At 38.8% G+C, this 18,590-nt stretch overlaps 1 protein-coding gene across 1 annotated transcript in view; it reads left to right on the plus strand.

The window, feature by feature from the left end:
• pcxb (pyruvate carboxylase b) overlaps positions 1 to 18,590 on the plus strand; it is a 189,721-nt gene that overhangs the window by 135,465 nt on the left and 35,666 nt on the right. Inside the window, exons 11-12 of the mRNA XM_079441073.1 lie at positions 14,952 to 15,096; positions 15,217 to 15,306. Of these exons, the coding sequence (XP_079297199.1) occupies positions 14,952 to 15,096; positions 15,217 to 15,306 (235 nt within the window). The remainder of the gene's footprint in view (positions 1 to 14,951; positions 15,097 to 15,216; positions 15,307 to 18,590) is intronic.

Here is an 18,590-nt window from a genome sequence, read left to right on the forward strand (position 1 = left end):
CCCCACATATATCATTCATATCATCTGATCTGTGGTATTAAAGACTTCTATCCTCTAATGAAATATCTTACTGTGAATTGAACTGGGGGATTTATTATCTGTGCAACAAAGAGAATCAATGATCCTCAGATGTCTCCAGCTTTTATAGGAAATGATCTCCTAGACACACATGCACATGATATCAAACGCACATACACGCACATACTCTTTGACAAATGGCTTTCATCTTCCTGGTTCTCATCTCACAGTTGTACATCAACTCTCTCATATCTTCACCATTTTCCCCTGTTCTTTTTCTCTCTCTTTCTGACTGTGTGAGCAGTAGACGAAGTGACTTAATGTCATGAAGTCATTAGGATGTAAAGAGAAAAGGCAGAAATGTGGAAGGTGTTCACAGTATCTTTCTTACACTTAAACACACACAGGCACACTCACATACACTGATATGGAGGCGGATGATGGCCTGACAGCAGTGATCCATCAAGCGTCTGAAAGGGAACTTGCCGAAAAGAGAGAGAGAGAGAGAAGAAAGCTGGTGGAGCGGCAAAGAAAAGTGCATTGGTATTGGTTAGGCTAAGTAGTTGTTGATGTTGCTATGGTGTTTACACATCTTGACATATGATAAGATATTAGTAATTAATGAAAGAATAATTAAATTTTTGTTTGTATTTTTTTAGTAAATCAGAATCCAGACTTTTTGACTCCAAAGGATGAATTCATATTTCAGTAGAGTCTTATTTATCTGACCCGGCAGTGACCCTTTGAGCACTGCACACTCAGACTCCCAGCATCGATCCTTCTAGGCATCTGATTATCCATCTAACCATGCCTTCATATCCCTGTCCATTTCTCTATTTATTCAGTCGTCCATCATCTTTCCATCCACCCTTCCAATTTGTCTGCCTGTAGTATCTTTCCGTCTGTGTCTGCCATTCTGTATGAGTCTTTTTGAGGAGGTCAGTCTCATAATTCTCCTCATTTCCTGTTCTTCTGTTTCTGAATTCACTGTCTCAGCGCAGTGAATCAGCAGAATATAAACTCTAATCCTTAAGCACTGGAATACGCTCTATTCTGTATAATATGATGCTTATATCTGTCAGTCTACATCTTGCATTTTATGTATTACTGGCAGGTTTGTTTATCTGTCACGGTGGGGACTTTGCATTTTTATAATGCCATAAAGACATTTACTATATTTATTAAGCAGTTTTACCTCATTGGGACAGTTGGCTGGTTCACACAGTGCAGGTGTTTTTAGGTTTTACTATCCTTCTGAGGGCATTTGGTCCTGACAATGTAGTCAAAACTAGACCCACACTGTAAAAAATGACAGTGAATTTAATGGTAAAAGACTGTATAATGCTACAGTAAAAATCTGTTAAATTGTTAACTGTAAGTTCCCCTACTATATATGGTGAAAACCTGTATTGGGCATTACATGTAATTTTATGGTAGTATACCGTTTTTGGAAGTGGAAAAGGAATTTATAATTTACAGTGAATAACCGTAAATTGACATTCCCAGAATTCACGCGTTAAATTTCAAATTCAATGTTTTTTGTAGTTTTTTTTTTTCTTATCAGTTGTGTACATTAGGGCTGTTTGTTACATCTAATGTTGTTAGATTGATGTTTAATGCATTATTTAAGTTTTATGTGTGTTACCATGATGGTGTTTAGTGTTTGTGTGAATGACACTGTGCACCTTCTTTAAATGTTAATATTTAAAAGCTGCTTGTGATGGGCTTTGGTTCATCATGTGACTTTCTCATCACCCCCTACTTTTGGTGGTTATCAGTGTATTACAAATATCAGTCTTAATACATAAACTTAATTTATAAGGTCTGTGGGGTTCATTTTATAATTAGGGAGGTCCCGAGCCAATCTCATGAATTGGTATTGGGGTACTGATTAAGCATTTTTTTAACTGATCGGTTTCAGCTATCCAAAGCTTGATCATTTATTTTATGTCAACTGTCAGGCAGGTGTTGTGCAGTAGGCCTTCAAGTAGATTTGCCAACCGCCATTAAAAAGAAAATACGTGACATGCAAGAACCAATGATGTCTGATCTAGAATATCTTGCATGCTCGATCTTCAATCCTTAGCGTATTTAATGGGCACTTTGTAACAAATCACTCGAAAGTCATTTATTTACCGTTTACTTTCATCTGCTGTCAGACTATAAGAGATGGTGTTGTCATAACGCATTGCTATGGGTTGCATCTTGCTTCAGATTGAGACACACTATATAAATATAATTACTGTAGTATGCTATTGGGCTATATGCCTCTTTTTTACATTTGAGCCCCTGCCCCTGAGAATCTCTCCGCATGGCCCTATATACACTGGATGGAATTTAATAACTATAGTATAGTGTAGAGTTTAGCACAATGTCACATGCTCAGTGAGCACTTTTCTCTTCTACATGATCTGTCCTCCTTCATCAGAACCTGCTGTTCCTGCACAGGTACAAGCTACCTGCTAATGAACTTGTTCAGTTTATATAATGCTGCTGCAGGGACAAACTCAGGAAGAGAGAGAGAGAGATGATAGGCATAGAGGTAGGACACAAATATTTGGCGAGGTGATGAAAGGAAAGGAAAGATTAGGATAGGACAGGACAGGATACAACCTTTTTGGATAAAATTGTCAATGTAGGAAGGGAAGCCAGCATACAATTATTTTAATTCTCTCAAATAAATAAGTGGGAAATTGTGAAATCTGGGTGTATGTGAACACCCAGCCCTTTCTTTGAATTGAGAAGAACAAATAATAACTCAGAGGAAAGGACTTGGAGAATAAATATGAATAAATAGACAAAAGTACTGAAGAGGGTTTATAGGGCGGTCCTTGAAGTATGGGGTGCTGGTATTGATGTTGGCATGGTTACAAAGAGAATGCATGCTACTTTTAAGGCAAACAGAGAGAGAGAATACACCAGCATGAGAGAGGCAGGGAGATAAAGGCTGTAGTGCAGTGTAAAGTGTCCTTCATGTGTGCACATGAATATGCATAGAGAAGCATGCACTCTGGATAGAGAGCACTAGAGCTCTTCAGCGGTTTTGTGTGTGTGTGTGTGTGTATGCATGTGTTGTCATTATAGCACTGTAAAATCAATCTCTCTTGTGTTGTGTCACTGCATTAGTCGCTGTTGGATATGTGCTTGTGTTTATGCAAGGATATGAGGGAGAAAGAGGGAAAATAGTTAGAACAATAAATGGCCCACAACATACTTTGAGCTCCATAAATAACTGGAAATTCACATCTTTCACTGGAGGGAATGATGTGTTAGTGTGCAGTCATCACACCGTTTCTAGAGCAGAATGTTGTTCTCTGACCAATTCATGTGTATCCAGTCAGGCATCGTCAAATCTACAGCGTTTAAATGACTACAAAAGGTCAACATCTAGTTCTTCCTTCAAAATACTCCACCACAAAAACCACATGTATTTCAGACGAGAAGAGAAGAATAGGAAAGAAAATAACAATTAAGGTCTCTTAAAATGTGAAGTGTAGAATTGATATGTCAGCAAACAGAAATGCAAAAATAATGCTCCCAGAACACTGCTGTCTGCCATTGGTCTGGCAAACAGATAGCCCTGCCTCAAACGCATGCCATTGGTTGAGCCAGTGTTGCTATGGCTATGCACAAGCTGTTTTGAAAGGTAGACAACTTAATTACACAGCCTCCTAAGATACATCATTTTGCCCAAATCCCAGAATCAATTGCAGTAATCTCAGTAAACCCTACATCCAATAAAGTGAGAGAAATCTTATTTTGAAGTTTGCAATTTCAACAACTTGAAAATGGTTCATCCTCACAAGAATTTCCAGATTAGGTGGATTGCTATTGAAATGGCTAGATTCGTGCTCTTGAAAATTCACCTGACAATGGTAAATGTGAATGCTGCTGTCTACATTGGCAAGGACATTGTATGCCAGCCATTAGTCTCATTTATTTTTATTTTCGAGACAAAATCAATACTTAAATTAAACTCGGAACACCATTAAGTCTCCTGAGTTCTGAAAGAGCAACTTCTAAGAGATAAAATGTTCCACTGTATGTGCTGAAGGATGTGAAACAGGACTGCGCATACAAAAAGCTGGGTAAAGATTCATCTCAGGTCAGTCAATTGCCTTGTCCATTAGTCTTTAACCATTCCAGTATATATGTGTGCTTGTGTGAGTGAGAGTATTTACCTTTTTTGTCTGTGTTGATCCCAGGTCAATTAGCTGCTCATTTACAGGTGTTTATCTGCATGTGTTTAAGTTTCTGAGGTGCGTTTTAATCCAGACTGAGGTGTTTATCCCTTGTCAAGGTAGATGAGTGTCCATGTGTGCTTGCTTATGTGTTTATCCTGTGTCCATGTGCACACTTCAAACATGAGGATTTAACTTGAGTTTGACTCTCAATTCCACTCTTATCTGGGATATGCACTGGGATATGCTCTTCCCTTGTTAAAATGTTCCTGCTGTGAAACATTTTGGCCTTGGGGCCTACCAGCAGTTTCACATTTCCACTGAGCGCATTTTAAGATTCTCACCATATTCTTCCACCTTTGACTCTTTCCAGCTGTTTTTTCCCCTCTATTTTCCAGGATCTTGCTGTTTTTATCTTCCTCTCACCTTCTATTCCTGCTCCTTTTCATCCTCCTGCCATGTTCATGTGCTCATTTTCCCCTTTAATACCTTCTCATCTCGCTCTCTCTCATTATGTCAGTCTGTTTATTCCTTATTCCAGATGTGCACCTTGTTTGTGTTCTCCTCCAAATTGCTCTAATTGTTGTTTTCATGCACTTGCCTCGTCAGTTGATCGTTCCATTCGTCGTTCAGTGTCGAATTCCAGTGAGCTGCCAGTTCTGAGCTCTTTGTGTCTCACGGCAAAACAGTGTCCCATGCACAGAGAAAAACAGGATGATGGGAGGGATGACTGAATGGGAAGATGAGTATGGAATGAGAGGAAGGAAGTAAAAAAACTATCAATTTCAATTGTTGTTAATACACTCAGATACACAGAGATATTGAAACGGATACACATAAGACAATTTAATGGGACTTAATTGAACTGTTGTTTGCTAAACGAGTTATAGTTCATTGTTGTCATAGATGTTTCTTTTAAAATTCCTGGGTAGAAATACAAATATTAACAAATGAGGCAATTGTTGATTGAACAAGGATAAGAACACAGAACAATAAAATAAACATGGAAATAAAAATAAATATGAAATTAAATGCATAAAATAAGATGCATTTAATTAAATTAAAATGGTAAATAAATACAAATAATACATAATTAAAAAAATAAATATTTTAAAAATATTTAAATAAATAAATAGGATTTTGAAGATCTCTTGGTATCATGCCATTCTTTCTCAGGAGGAAAAATCTGAGAAGCAGGAGACCTCAGCTCCATTTGCTCCATTTGCTTTTAACTTGCCATCGAGAAGAAATGATTGAGATATTAAAAAGATCTCATTTGGGATTTTTCCTTCCTATCCAGTGGGGAGAGATCATATTTAATTACATTCTTCTTCTGATGTCATTGAGGGTTGCCACAGTACTAAATGGGCCCAATGTCCCTTGGGCTAAATGATTAGGAACTCAGTGAAACCACCCCCCCCCCCCCCCCCCCCCGCCTCTAAATTCCTCTAGACTGCATCTCTTCTCTTGTTTAGTCATTTCTGTCATTCGCTGTTTTACATGTTTTCTCACCTCGTCCGACTGCAAAAAACATTGATCCCTCTTGGAAATGTCACCAAAGTGGGTTTTTTTTGTCATTTTGTCTCTCACCTTCTCTCTCTCTGCTCCGTCTCTATCACACATACATAAATCTCTAGTTATTTTTGTGTCCTCTCCAGCTTGTCATTCATCTTGAGCGTGTCTCAGACAGCACAGAAGCAGCTTTCAAATTAAACACCTCCTGTGTGTGTGTGTGTGTGTGTGTGTGCGTGCGCGTTCATCAAGAGAATCACATATGCAGAGAGTGTTTTTTTTAATCTGTGGGTGCGGTGACAGTGTGTGCTGCTTTGTGTGTGAGACTGTGACTACTAGTTTGTGTGTGTGTGTGTGTGTGTGTGGGAGAGAGGAGTTAAGCAGCTGTCTTATATGGCATCAGGCACGTCACCATGCAGACTGACAAGCTTTCAACTAAGCATCATCTCTCTGTCTCAACGTCCCTTTTTCTTGTTTTTATATTCCTTATCAGAAATGTCTTTTTCCACTTTACTCTCATTATCCATTTTGAAATCCATCATTGAAATGACACACACACACACACATACACACACAAACGCGTCCCCACAAACCTGCTTTTCCAGCATTTCCAGTCGAGTAGTCCTACAGGAAATGGCGATCCGACTCCTGGCTTCCTCAAAAGCGAAACAAGACCCTCTTTCTCTCTCTTTCGGACTCCGGTCCTCTTCCCTCCCTCTCCTGATTTCTCTCTCTCCGTCTAACACTCCCTCGTTCTCACCAGCTGTGTGCCGCTGAATCTCTTCAGAGGACAAACTCCTCTTTTTTCATCCCTCTTTCTTTCTCTCCTGCCACTGCTGATTGAAATGTAAGTCATTTTTAATCCTGTCGGTCAGGTATCCAGGGAACAACAGAACAAAAAAAGAAAAATTAGAGCGAACGTGAGAGGAAAAATTATAGATCTTTTGTACTGCTAGATATTTTTAGCAGTGCCCCTGCATACTTCTCTCATTTGCTTCTACTGTAGTTCAGATTTTCTCGGGTTTCTACTCTTTTTTTTGTTTTTGTTTTTTCGCAAGCAGCTGAGATGTTTGTGTGAGCCAGCGAGCTACTAAGGAGAGAGTGTCGACTACACGCACTGATACCGGGAGAGAGAGAGTGAGGGAGGGGGCTAAAAGACAAGAGAGAGAGAGAGAAAGCGAGAGAGAGATGGACAGCCTCCAGCAGTATTGGCTGAGTGTGATGGTTGGGGTAGCAAGGGAGTGATAGAGGAAGAGATGATAGAGAAGCAGAAGGAAAAGCTAAGTATGTAGAAATGGATGGAAGAGAGTGATATGGAGGGGAAGGAGCTAAATATGTACATAAAACGCAGAGAGGATTGATATAGCCTTTACTGATACGGGATTTAATAAGAGATTTTGACTCCCAAACACGCGTGTAATGTTTAACATTGTTTATACATGACATATACAAGACGTAATGATATTAATGCTAATATTGCAACTGTTTTTTAATGTATGTGGCTGTTTTATATACATACATACTACAAGTGTTTGATTTGCCTACATTGTTGAGATCTGAATGCCCCTGGAAAAGATCAAATCACCTAAAAATCAATTGCATAAAATGCTCTCCATGAGGAAATCAGCTTAATACACTAAATTAGGTCATTTTGTAATTCCTGTTTCTTTGCAGGTTCGATTTAGAAGATAGGAAATATCATTAACTCGGTTTAAAAATAATAGAAGTCAATGGAATTCTCCATCATGAAAAACAAACGTATGTGATATTTGTGTATCTGAGAAATAGAAGGAAACAGAGAGAGAAGAAAGTGTGTGTGTGTGTGTGTGTGTGTCTCTGTGTCTCTGTGTCTCTGTCTGTGTGTGTGTGTGTGTGTGTGTGTGTGTGTGTGTGTGTGTGTGTGTATCTGTGTGTAATTTATCTAGCTGTACCATGACTGGGAACCTCTCTCCATCTCTGCCTGCTATATTTGTCTTGTCTTATTAGTTATTATTGGAATAGATGAGTTATGAACAGCCTTCGAATTTACCCAGTTAAAGGCAAACACACACCGAGTAATGAGAGAGAGAGAGAGAGAGAGAGAGAGAGAAAGAGAGGGAGAGAATATTTAACGGTTTTATCTTAAGAGAGAGTTTTATATTTTCATTGGTGCCATTTTTCATTTTAAAAAAACATTTCACAATATCTGTTGGCTGGTTTATTTCCATAATGATATTAAAAATGGTGGCCACGTTCTAGAAAGCACAAACCAATACCACACCTCACTCAAACACATTTACATAGTCATGCCACTAAAAACAGACTCACACGTCAACAACACATCAACACTCCAGACTAATAATAAATATACAGCATCTATGCCACCATCCTAGGAAAGCAGCTTGTGCAGGTATGTATGCAGTATGTGTGTTTAGTGTGCATGAGGTTTATTAGAAATGAAGACTATTCAGATGTGACGCTCCTCATTTGTTCAGTTGATTAGAGAATGCAGTGGAGTGTACTGAAAACCAGCACTCCTTCCTCATCTTTGTCCTCATTGTTTTTCTTAGTTATATCATGGGCAGGTGGATTAATCTGACAATATTTAGATTATATGATATCTGCATTAGCCAATAAACTGTGTCTAATGAACAGAACAGTTACTTCAACATATTTTGTGTCTGAAGTGATTTCATTAAACCTGTAGTATAAATGATTAAGAAAAATTAACAAAAATCAATTATTGAGGAAATACATGAAAAATCAGTGTTCAGAACTCGCCTTGTGCCTACTTGCCTTACCTTGATTCACAACGGCAAGATTATCATAATAATTTTTCAAGCTGTTGGTCTGATTTTATGGGAAATGTCAATTTTACGTCATTCATCTTTGATTAGCTATGTCCATAATATACAACCATAAATAAAGAGAATTGCTGTGTGTGTGTGTGTGTGTGTGTGTGTGCGTGTGATATTGAAAAATATAAATATACGATGCACCAATATTTAAATTCCAGTCAATACTAATAAGCCGTCAATGATACAATTATTTGTGTGTGTGTGTGTGTGTGTGCGTGCGTTTTTGTGACAAATGAGGACAAAAATTTGTATAATGACACAGGTATGACATAGGTATTACAAGGTGAAGGTGACTTTTCAGGACATTGCCCCATGTCCCTACTTTTCAAAACGCTTATAAATCATACAGAGTGAGTTTTTGGGGGGAAAGCTGAAATGCACAGTCTCCTGTGAGGGCTAAGTTCAGGTGTAGGGTAGGTGTAGGGCAATAGCACATATAGTTTGTACAGTATAAAAACCATTACGCCTATGGGATGTCCCCACTTTTCACAAAAACAAACGTGTGTGTGTGTGTGTCTGTTTGTGTAACAAAGGTCAAATTAAACAAGCTAAAAAATAAAATCAGTAGTAATAAATGATACAAATGATTTTAGGCATCACAAAATTACAAGGTACTGGATGAAAAATGGAAATTCGTTTTTAGATATATATTAAAGATTACACTTAACAGTGTTATTGTTTAAAAGATTAACTTTCAGTAAGCGTCTACACAATTAAATATCCATTATTAACCAAAATCAACTAAATAATAATGATAATAAAAAAATCCCTAACACACTATCTGCTAATGACTAATATGGTATTTCTATATGGTGCATCCCTAATGATGTCTTTATCTATTGCAAAGACATTTATACATTTGTAAAGATAGCTTCAGTGTCCTAATAATGTTGGAGCCGCTGTATTGGGTTTTGCATTAAGCCATTGAAAAGCCCAAATTAATCAACTAATATTTATTTTCACACTATGCAGAAGGGTAGGGACACCCCCACCCTACTGAACACATCTGAGTCTGTCTGTGTGAGAGAGCAATGTGTGTGTTTTGTGTTCTACTATATTTAGTTCCTCCCCCATCCTCACACACATTTAGCCATAGCACATGCACACCATTGCCATAACACATACAAATCAAAAATGAAGACAATTCATCTCAGAGATAATGTCATGCTTACCATCAAACTCTTCCTTGTTTTGTCTCGTGCACACAAACTCTGTTCAGCACCACGGACAGCGCATGGTATAAATGCAGTGTTTGCTTTGCACTGAAAGTTTGTGGCGTTTGCAAATGTTGTTGTCTGTTTACCATCTCTGTTAATACACTTTTGCAGTTTAGTAGAAAAAGAGAGAGCGACAGATGGATGGATGGAGCGATGGATTACTTTACAGGCCTCTATTCATGCACTAATGGCTTCACACGTTCAGGAAGAATGTGTATGTGTGTTTTGGTTGTGCATATTTTTTTCAAGAACCGTGTTTGTTCTTGAACAGATGTCAATTACGCTGACAGGACTATACTTTGCTTTGTCACACCCCGCTAGACAGACAAATAAAGGCCTTTCATTAAACTGTCTCAGACCTTTATTTTGCATAGAATTGTGCGCATTCGTGGTAATTTGCTTATTTGTTTGTTTGTGTGTGTGTGTGTGTGCATGTTTATGTGGTTTATGAGGACACATTTGTATAATGACATGGGTATGACAGAGGTATTACAATATGAAGGTGGTTTATGAGGACACTGCCTGTGTCCCCATAATTCAAAAGGCTTAAAAAAACATACTAAATGGTGTTTTTATGAAAATCTAAAAATGCACAAAGTCTCCTGTGAGGGCTAAGTTTAGGTGTAGGGTTGGTGTAGGGCAATAGCACACACAGTTTGTTCAGTATAAAAACCATTACGCCTATGGAGAGTCCCCATAAACCACAAAAACCAACATGTGTGTGTGTGCGTGTGTGTGTGTGTGTGTGTGTGTGTGTGTGTTGCTCTTTGTGCAAATAAAGAGATTGTGCACAGTCACAGACCTGTTTGAAATAGGCACATTTTGCCCCAGGGCTGTTTGGAAGTTTGAAGTGCTTAACAAATATTCAGTTTATCTAACATTTAGTATGTGTGTGAGAGAGAGAGAGAGAGAGAGGGTTTGTATAAGATGGGGTCAGATCTGTCTTTGATGTTGCTCAGTTTGTTATTTTTCTCTCTAATATCAGTCGGTTTTTGGCTTTGGTTACTGAACATGGAACAGATGGACAGCTGGAAATAATGGACTTCAGCAAGTTGTGAGGCATCACTAGAATTTCTTAAATCTCTGTAGATTATAACATGTGCTCAAGTTTTCTTCTAATTATTAGAATATATCTTGGTTGTATATGCTACAGATTTCATTGCATGCACTTAAATGCTTATGCACAAGTTCCGTCATAAAAAAAGTAATCCATTTGAATCGATTGGTTTAATTCAATCTTCTGAAGAGACGTGTTTGCTTTATGTGATGTTTTTTTTTTCTCACATATAAACACTGATCAGTGCACATAGATCAAATCATTAAAACGGAAGATCATGCATGTTCAAGGGTTTTGTAAGGACCAATGAGGTTGTTTTCAATATTGTTGAGTTTCCGTGTTTACCATATTTGATGAGCTCTGTATACAGTATCTGCATTAGTCAATGTTGACTGCTCAGTTTATGTGGATTACTTTAAGGGATTTTATTCATTTTAATTCAGTTAAACTGAACAGAACTGTTTGGCAGTGAATCACTTATCTGGAATAATAAGTGAAATTGATTCAAACTGAACTGAACTCAAATTAGTCGAATTAAAAAAAAATTAACCAATGCCCAGGAATAAAGAGTTGAACTAAACTGAATTGAATAAGAACTGATAAGAATAATCAGAACCAAAATTACTGAATCAAAGACCAGGAATAAGTTAATTCAGTCAAGGGTAATGAGTCAAACTGAGTCATGTTGAACCAAGTTGTATGATCAGAAATAATCAGTTGAACCAAACTGAATTCAGGGGAATGTACTGGAATAAAAATCAAGGAGCAAAAATAATGAAGACCAAGAAGCATAGAGAAATGAGAGGCTTCTTTATCAAAAGACAGACATGATTAAACAGAAAAAAATTGAAAGAAATAGAGAGATAAGACCGCTGTGAAAACTGATCTGTTAAATGAGGCCAAAAAAGCAAAGACAGAGGCTGAATTTGACCTTGCAGGGCTTGACAGTAGTGAATGACAGCCAAATTCGTGCAGGAATGACATGAAAAGAAAGACTTTTTTTGCTTTCAACCACACATACTGTACATATATAAGACCAAGATTTAACCATTCCTTCTCTCATCCAGGACTTTTCGGATCTTTCCTTGGCACCTCTGTGTTCTCTCTAACTGTTCTTTTCATAGCTGTTCATCACTCATCACATCAGATCCAAGCAGGAGAGGAAATAGGAAGGAAAACTGCATTAAATCCTTCATTAACTCCTCAGCTTCCATTGGTATCCTCTTGAGAAATCCCCTATTTTCTCTCAAGTTTTGCTTGGTAATTGAATGAATGAATGAATGATGCATTTATATAGCGCTTTATTGTGTATTGCTGTACACCCAAAGCGCTTTACAATCATGTGGGGGGGTCTCTCCTCAACCACCACCAGTGTGCAGCATCCACTTGGATGATGCGACGGCAGCCACAGGACAACGGCGCCAGTGCGCTCACCACACACCAGCTACAGGTGGAGAGGAGAGAGAGATAGAGCCAATCAAGTGTATGGGGATTATTAGGAGGCATGATAGAGGCCAGTGGAGGGAATTTGGCCAGGACACCGGGGTTACACCCCTACTCTTTACGAGAAGTGCCATGGGATTTTTAATGACCACAGAGAGTCAAGACCTCGGTTTAACGTCTCATCCGAAAGACGGTGCTTTTTGACAGTATAGTGTCCCCGTCACTATACCGGGGCATTAGGACCCACACAGACCACAGGGTGAGCACCCCCTGCTGGCCTCACTAACACCTCTTCCAACAGCAACCTTGTTTTCACCGGAGGTCTCCCATCCAGGTACTGACCAGGCTCAACCCTTCAGTGGGCAACCAGTCTTGGGCTGCAGGGTGATATGGCTGTGGCATGTAATTGGGTTTTGATCCCTTTGTGTGTGACGTATGTGAGTTGAGGGCATCCCTGTGTGTGTTTGCAGGAATACTGACAACATAGTAGAGACAAATTGTCAGTCAGTGTAGTCAGCTCTGAAAGGGATTGAATTCAGATCTAACATCATTGCTCTTTTTACCACAAGATCTTTTTTATATTCTTACTTTGACATCATATTCTGTCTCTCATGTAGTCCCTTTACACTCTCTAGATCTCTTTCTGTATGTCACATAAAAATACACACAAACCCCCGTCTCTTTTCTGTACTTGCTTTGCACTTGTTTCTTTCTGTCATACGACACATTCCTGTCTCATGCCCCATTGTGTACGCTAAAACAGTGTTTACTGGTGCAGTGAGCAGTATGCACTGCTGTTTTGATAGCTGCAGTCTAGGGGCCTATTCCAGTGCAGGAGCTCTGTTATGGCCTGAACTGTAGTTGTCTGAAATGCTAATGCATTTATAGACGCCATCAGCAAAGAACTGAGTGCTTTCAGACAATACAGATTACTATGCAAACTTCCCACTGCCTATGAGAGTACTAAACAATGCTGCCAATGAAGTGGACAATTATGGGCCCCAGTCGAATTTGATGCTTTGTTCTTCGTTAGCATCACAATAATGTTTTGCATTTTATCTGTTTGTTTATTTGTTATCGTAAGTGGTGTTTGTTAAGGAAAATATAATTATTATTGCTCATACTTAGAATTAGATGGATGATGAAACAGGATAAAAAAAATCCTGGAGGACCACTGTCCTGGAAATCTAACCAAAGTCTTCAGGATTACTTGGTTTACAGGCAGATGTATTTGATTAGGGATGAAATTAAACTTTTCAGGACCAAAATTGGTCATCCTTGCTCTAAAGCCACTCAGTACAACTTAGTGACTATATAGCAACACTCTAGCAACTAGAGCCCTGTGCGGGACTGTTTTCTTAAACCCGCACCTGCCCGCTCCCGCGGAATTTCTGACCAGGACCGCCCGTTCCCGCAACCTATGTGTTCCACTCCCGCCCGTGCCCGCGATGTTTCTGTCCACTCCCGCCCACTCCTGTGGACTTTCTCTCAGACCTTGTAAAAATGGTCAGCTACACAAATACTCAAATATTCGTTCAACTTAACATCCAGAATAGCAGGCTTTATGATTGCGTTTAAATAAGATGAAGTAATGCTAAACCAAAGCACCACACGTGACAAAAACATTGGGTATTTTTTATTAGCATTATAAAACATTAACCGTTAAAACAAAAGCACAAATAGCAGCACCTCAGTTTTTAAAAGTAGCCTACTGCTTGATACACAAGCACCAAACGATTTACTAAACAAACAGTTTAAAGGTCATTGCACACCCAGTCCGCAATTTTCGCACGTTAAAAAATAAATACGACCTCACATTATGTCAATCACGTTTACACAATCACGTTGCCTCCGAAACTTTCATCCGTCATAAAAAAAATTGCATCAGGTTCGATTACTGCGTTTTTGCATCCGTAGCATGCATTTTGATAGGATGAGGAATACGGGGAAAAAAACGGGAAAACGCACGCGAACCCTGACCCTGTGCAATGACCAACTGTTAACAAACAGTTTAAGTAGGCTAAATAGGCCAAAGCAAAATATTAAATAGCCTAACTTTAACTTAAGTACAGAACTTAGAAAATAGGTATGCCGTCTCAGGGCAGAGGTGCCAGATTTATGTCCTTGTGCACGCAACTTCTTTGCCATTTTTTTTTTCAGTGGCAATTGAGAATTGTTTCCAGATGTCGGACTTGCCTTGCTTGCTTTGCTTTTGTCACGTAAACAGCCGCTTTATTTTTCTTTTCAATTTAATGTGCTGACTCCATTTCTATTACACACCAAATCTCACCGTTCCATGCGGGTCACCCGCAAAATTTTCTGACCGCCCACTCCCGCCCGCAGCAAAGGTAAAACCGCCCGCTCCCCCGGGATTTGTGTTGGGTCCCGCAGGTCACGCGAGAGCCCAAACCCAATGCAGCCCTCTACTAGCAACCACATAACCGCATTGTAAAACCACTCAGAACAACTTAATGACTGTATAGAAACACCATAGCAACCGCATAATTGCACTCAGAACATCTTAGCAATATAGCAATTGCCAGCTTTACGCATGCAAGGACTACTCACATTTTTCTTCAGATAATTATTATTTGGAATTTACTATAATTTGGTCTATTTCTTAATGCCATGCACATGTGACTGTCAGTTGATTATATAAATATCTCTCTCTCTCTCTTTCTTTCAGACTAATATCCCCTTCCTGCAGAATGTATTGAGCAATAGCCAGTTCCTGTACGCCACAGTTGACACCCAATTTATTGATGAGAACCAGAAACTTTTCAACCTCAAACCTACACAGAACAGAGCCCAGAAACTCCTGCACTATCTGGGTCAGTGTGTGTGTGTGTGTGTGTGTGTGTGTGTGTGTGTGCATTCATTGTTTTGCACCTGTAATAGCCTAAAATGCATGTGAGTGCATTTGTTTAAACATCTGCTGTTTTTCTCCACAGGTCACATAATGGTAAATGGACCCATGACTCCTATTCCAGTGAAAGCCAAATGCTCATCTGTTGATCCAGTTGTTCCTTCTGTTTCTCTGGGTATGACACACACACACACACTCACACACACTACTTTGAAACTGTAGGTTCCCAAGATACAAATTATTCTTTATAGTTCCAAATTTGCTTGTTCCTGTAAAAGTTGCACAGTTTATAAATAGGTCAAGTCTTAAAAAATGTAGTTGAAGGGAAAATTGTATTACCCTATATTTGTTCCATTAAACACCACGAAGGGGAAGTTTTAAAGAATGTTCTGGTCCAACTAATCTCATGAGAAAATGTAACTATTTTAAGGGTTGCTGATTTTATATTAGTTCATGCTATTTGATTTGTTTCAAAAACAAAACAAAAAACATTGTACAACAATGTACAAATGAGATCATGCAAATTCATAAGTATCTGCATGGGGTGGTGATGGCGCAGTGGATAAGACACCCGGGTTCGAATAAGAGACCCGGGTTCGAATCCACTGTGAGACACCAATGTGTCCCTGAGCAAGACACTTAACCCCTAGTTGCTCCAGAGGCGTGCGACCTCTGACATATATAGCAATTGTAAGTCGCTTTGGATAAAAGCGTCAGCTAAATGAATAAATGTAAATGTAAATGTAAATCTGAAACCAATTCTGTAAAAACAGTTACAAACTGTCATTAGAGTGTGTTGCCTGGGCATGCTTTTACATTGCATTTACAGAGTGGAGCTTTTACGCTTCAGAAACGGTGAACAAGTACCATAAAAGCATCATTAAAGGGCTTCATATGACCTGTGCACTATATTCTAAGTATTCTGAATCCAGAGGAAGAGACACAAATTTCAGTGATTATTCTCCAGTAATTCTCCCCTCTATTGAGCTATTCACTGTTGCAACCAGATCATTAAGCCATTAAGTTAAACTTGAGAATCAAAGTAAATGAACCAGACTTTGCTACATTTCCTGTGAATTAACCTTTTCGGTGAATAAAGGCTTTTTATGCAGCCTGTTCTTCACACAAAGCTTTCATATGACTTCAGAATACAACATACAGTAAGTGATGTGGACTGCTTTCATAAGACTTTTACAGTGTTTTTGCATCCTTTAGGAAGGATGCCATTCCAAAACCATAACACTTTCATTCAGCTTTGAAAGAAAAATTACAATTTTTAGTAGGCCTACACTTTACTTTAGGGACCGATTCTCACTATTAACTAGTTGCTTATTAGCACATATACTATAATATTAGCTGTTTATTAGTACTTATAAAGCACCTATTAATGCCTAATTGTGCATGACCAGGTTTAGATCCCTTAATCCTACCCCATACGTAAACTTAACAATTATTTTACTAACTATTGATAATCAGCAAATTAGAAGTTTATTGAGGCAAAAGTCATAGTTAATAGTTAATATTGAGAACTGGTCCACCAACTAAACATACGACTGATTGTTGTGTGTTTACGTGAATGAAAGTCTAAATTAAATAAGGCTAAACTGTTTAATTTAGTAGCATTGTTCCTTTAGATTACTTTTAGTTCTTTTTAGTTAATTTATAGTTTAGTTTTACTCCCCAATACTTCACACACACACACACACACACACACACACACACACACACACACACACACACACACACATCTCAGGTTACGGACACTCTTGCCACATCAAAAGTGTACCACAACAGATTAGTGGAATTCATACTCTTGTTTATAACTACCCTAAACATTGGCAGCACTCCCCCCCCCACTCTCTCTCTCTCTCTCTCTCTCTCTCTCTCTGTGGATGAACGAGAGTGTGATAATGCAGCTTTAATCCTTCCCTTCTCTCCTTCCTTCTGCCAAATGAAAGAGGGATCCGGCCACATTAGAAATCTCATTACAGGGGTTTAGGTGTGTGTGTGTGAGCCGCATACCACACTCCCTCTGTGTGTGTGAGAGAGATTCCTAAGGGATAGATATGTGTATGCATATGTGTGCGCAATTAATTTAGCCAATTTTCTCCTATTCTCATTGGTATATAATATATATATATATATATATATATATATATATATAATATAATATAATATAATATATATGTATAACAATATTTGTTGAACATGATGTGTAAAATAACTCCCAAAGGACCCTTGATGGATTGTATGCATACAAGTATGCATGTCCCAAAAAAATTTCCTCACTTTCTTGCCGTTCTCAGTGCTTTAGAAGTGAGTTCTCAGTGAGACTGGCTGTAGTTTGCCGAGCATGTACAAAATCATCCCCCTACACAATTGGACCAAATATGTGTTGTGTATGTAGGTGTTTGTATGGAAAAGGTCTTTCATGGGATAAAAAATGCATGTGTCTGTGTAAGTAGGTCACATCTGTGGTAGGTGTTTCCCAAGCCTCATGAGATGCTCCTCTGCATTGTGTGTGTTGCATATGTGTTTCAGACACACAATGAGCGATAAACAGGCTTTGGCCTTCATCTTTCCTTTCATATGGCCGCCAGTGTTCCATACAGAGAAATTCCCTCAGCATCACATACATTAAAACTCACATGTGGGTGTATTTATGCCTTGAAATATGCAAATCTATGCGTCAATGTCTTACTTACTGCACTTCTATCAATGGTCTCCCCCGTCCCTTTTTATCTCATACTCCCTTTCCCATTGGACAGCATGATTTGATTTGATTTTCACTTGAATAAGCTTGCAACCCACCCAGTTTTTCTAGAGTTGTTATGCGTTTGCCGCATTTGCATTAAAAGAGAGAGTCGGTATGTACGACTTTGTTTGTAATGGGAGTTAACTGTACCACCACCTGCCTGCTGGGTTAATGACCCCTCAAACTGCCACATCTGAAACCTATAAATAGTAGGAATTTCCCATTGTCTGTTGGTTGGCAGGTTCTCTTAGCTTTGGCACTGACCCGTCAGCTCCAGGCAGAGAAACAATGCTTAGGTTTAGGAGAGAAATGTGGTCTGGTTTAAATTAGTCAGCACATCATTTTCTTCCTGTTCTCCTCAGCAAACATTCATATGGTGTTTCTGTTCTTATTTGGAGTTTACTTTGATTGGCTGCCAAAACGAGACGTTGCATGACAGGGTATCAGTGAGAAGTGTCAGTGGCACTCATTTAATTGATCACCTGTTTCAAAGCTGTACGAAGCAGTCAGATTACTGCAACGTCAGTCCATAGCTGTTTGTCAAAGACTGTCAGTAGTTAATAGTAGATAAATAGTAGATACAGTCCCTAGGGCTGTGCGGTATGTATCTACGATACTATTATAATTGTCATTTTAAACATGCAAGCTGACAAGTAACTGTCACTCACTTTGCAAAAACCAAAAAAAAAAACACACACCTTTAG

Source organism: Barbus barbus (genome assembly GCF_936440315.1).
Source record: "Barbus barbus genome assembly, chromosome: 2".
Taxonomy (NCBI): domain Eukaryota; kingdom Metazoa; phylum Chordata; class Actinopteri; order Cypriniformes; family Cyprinidae; genus Barbus; species Barbus barbus.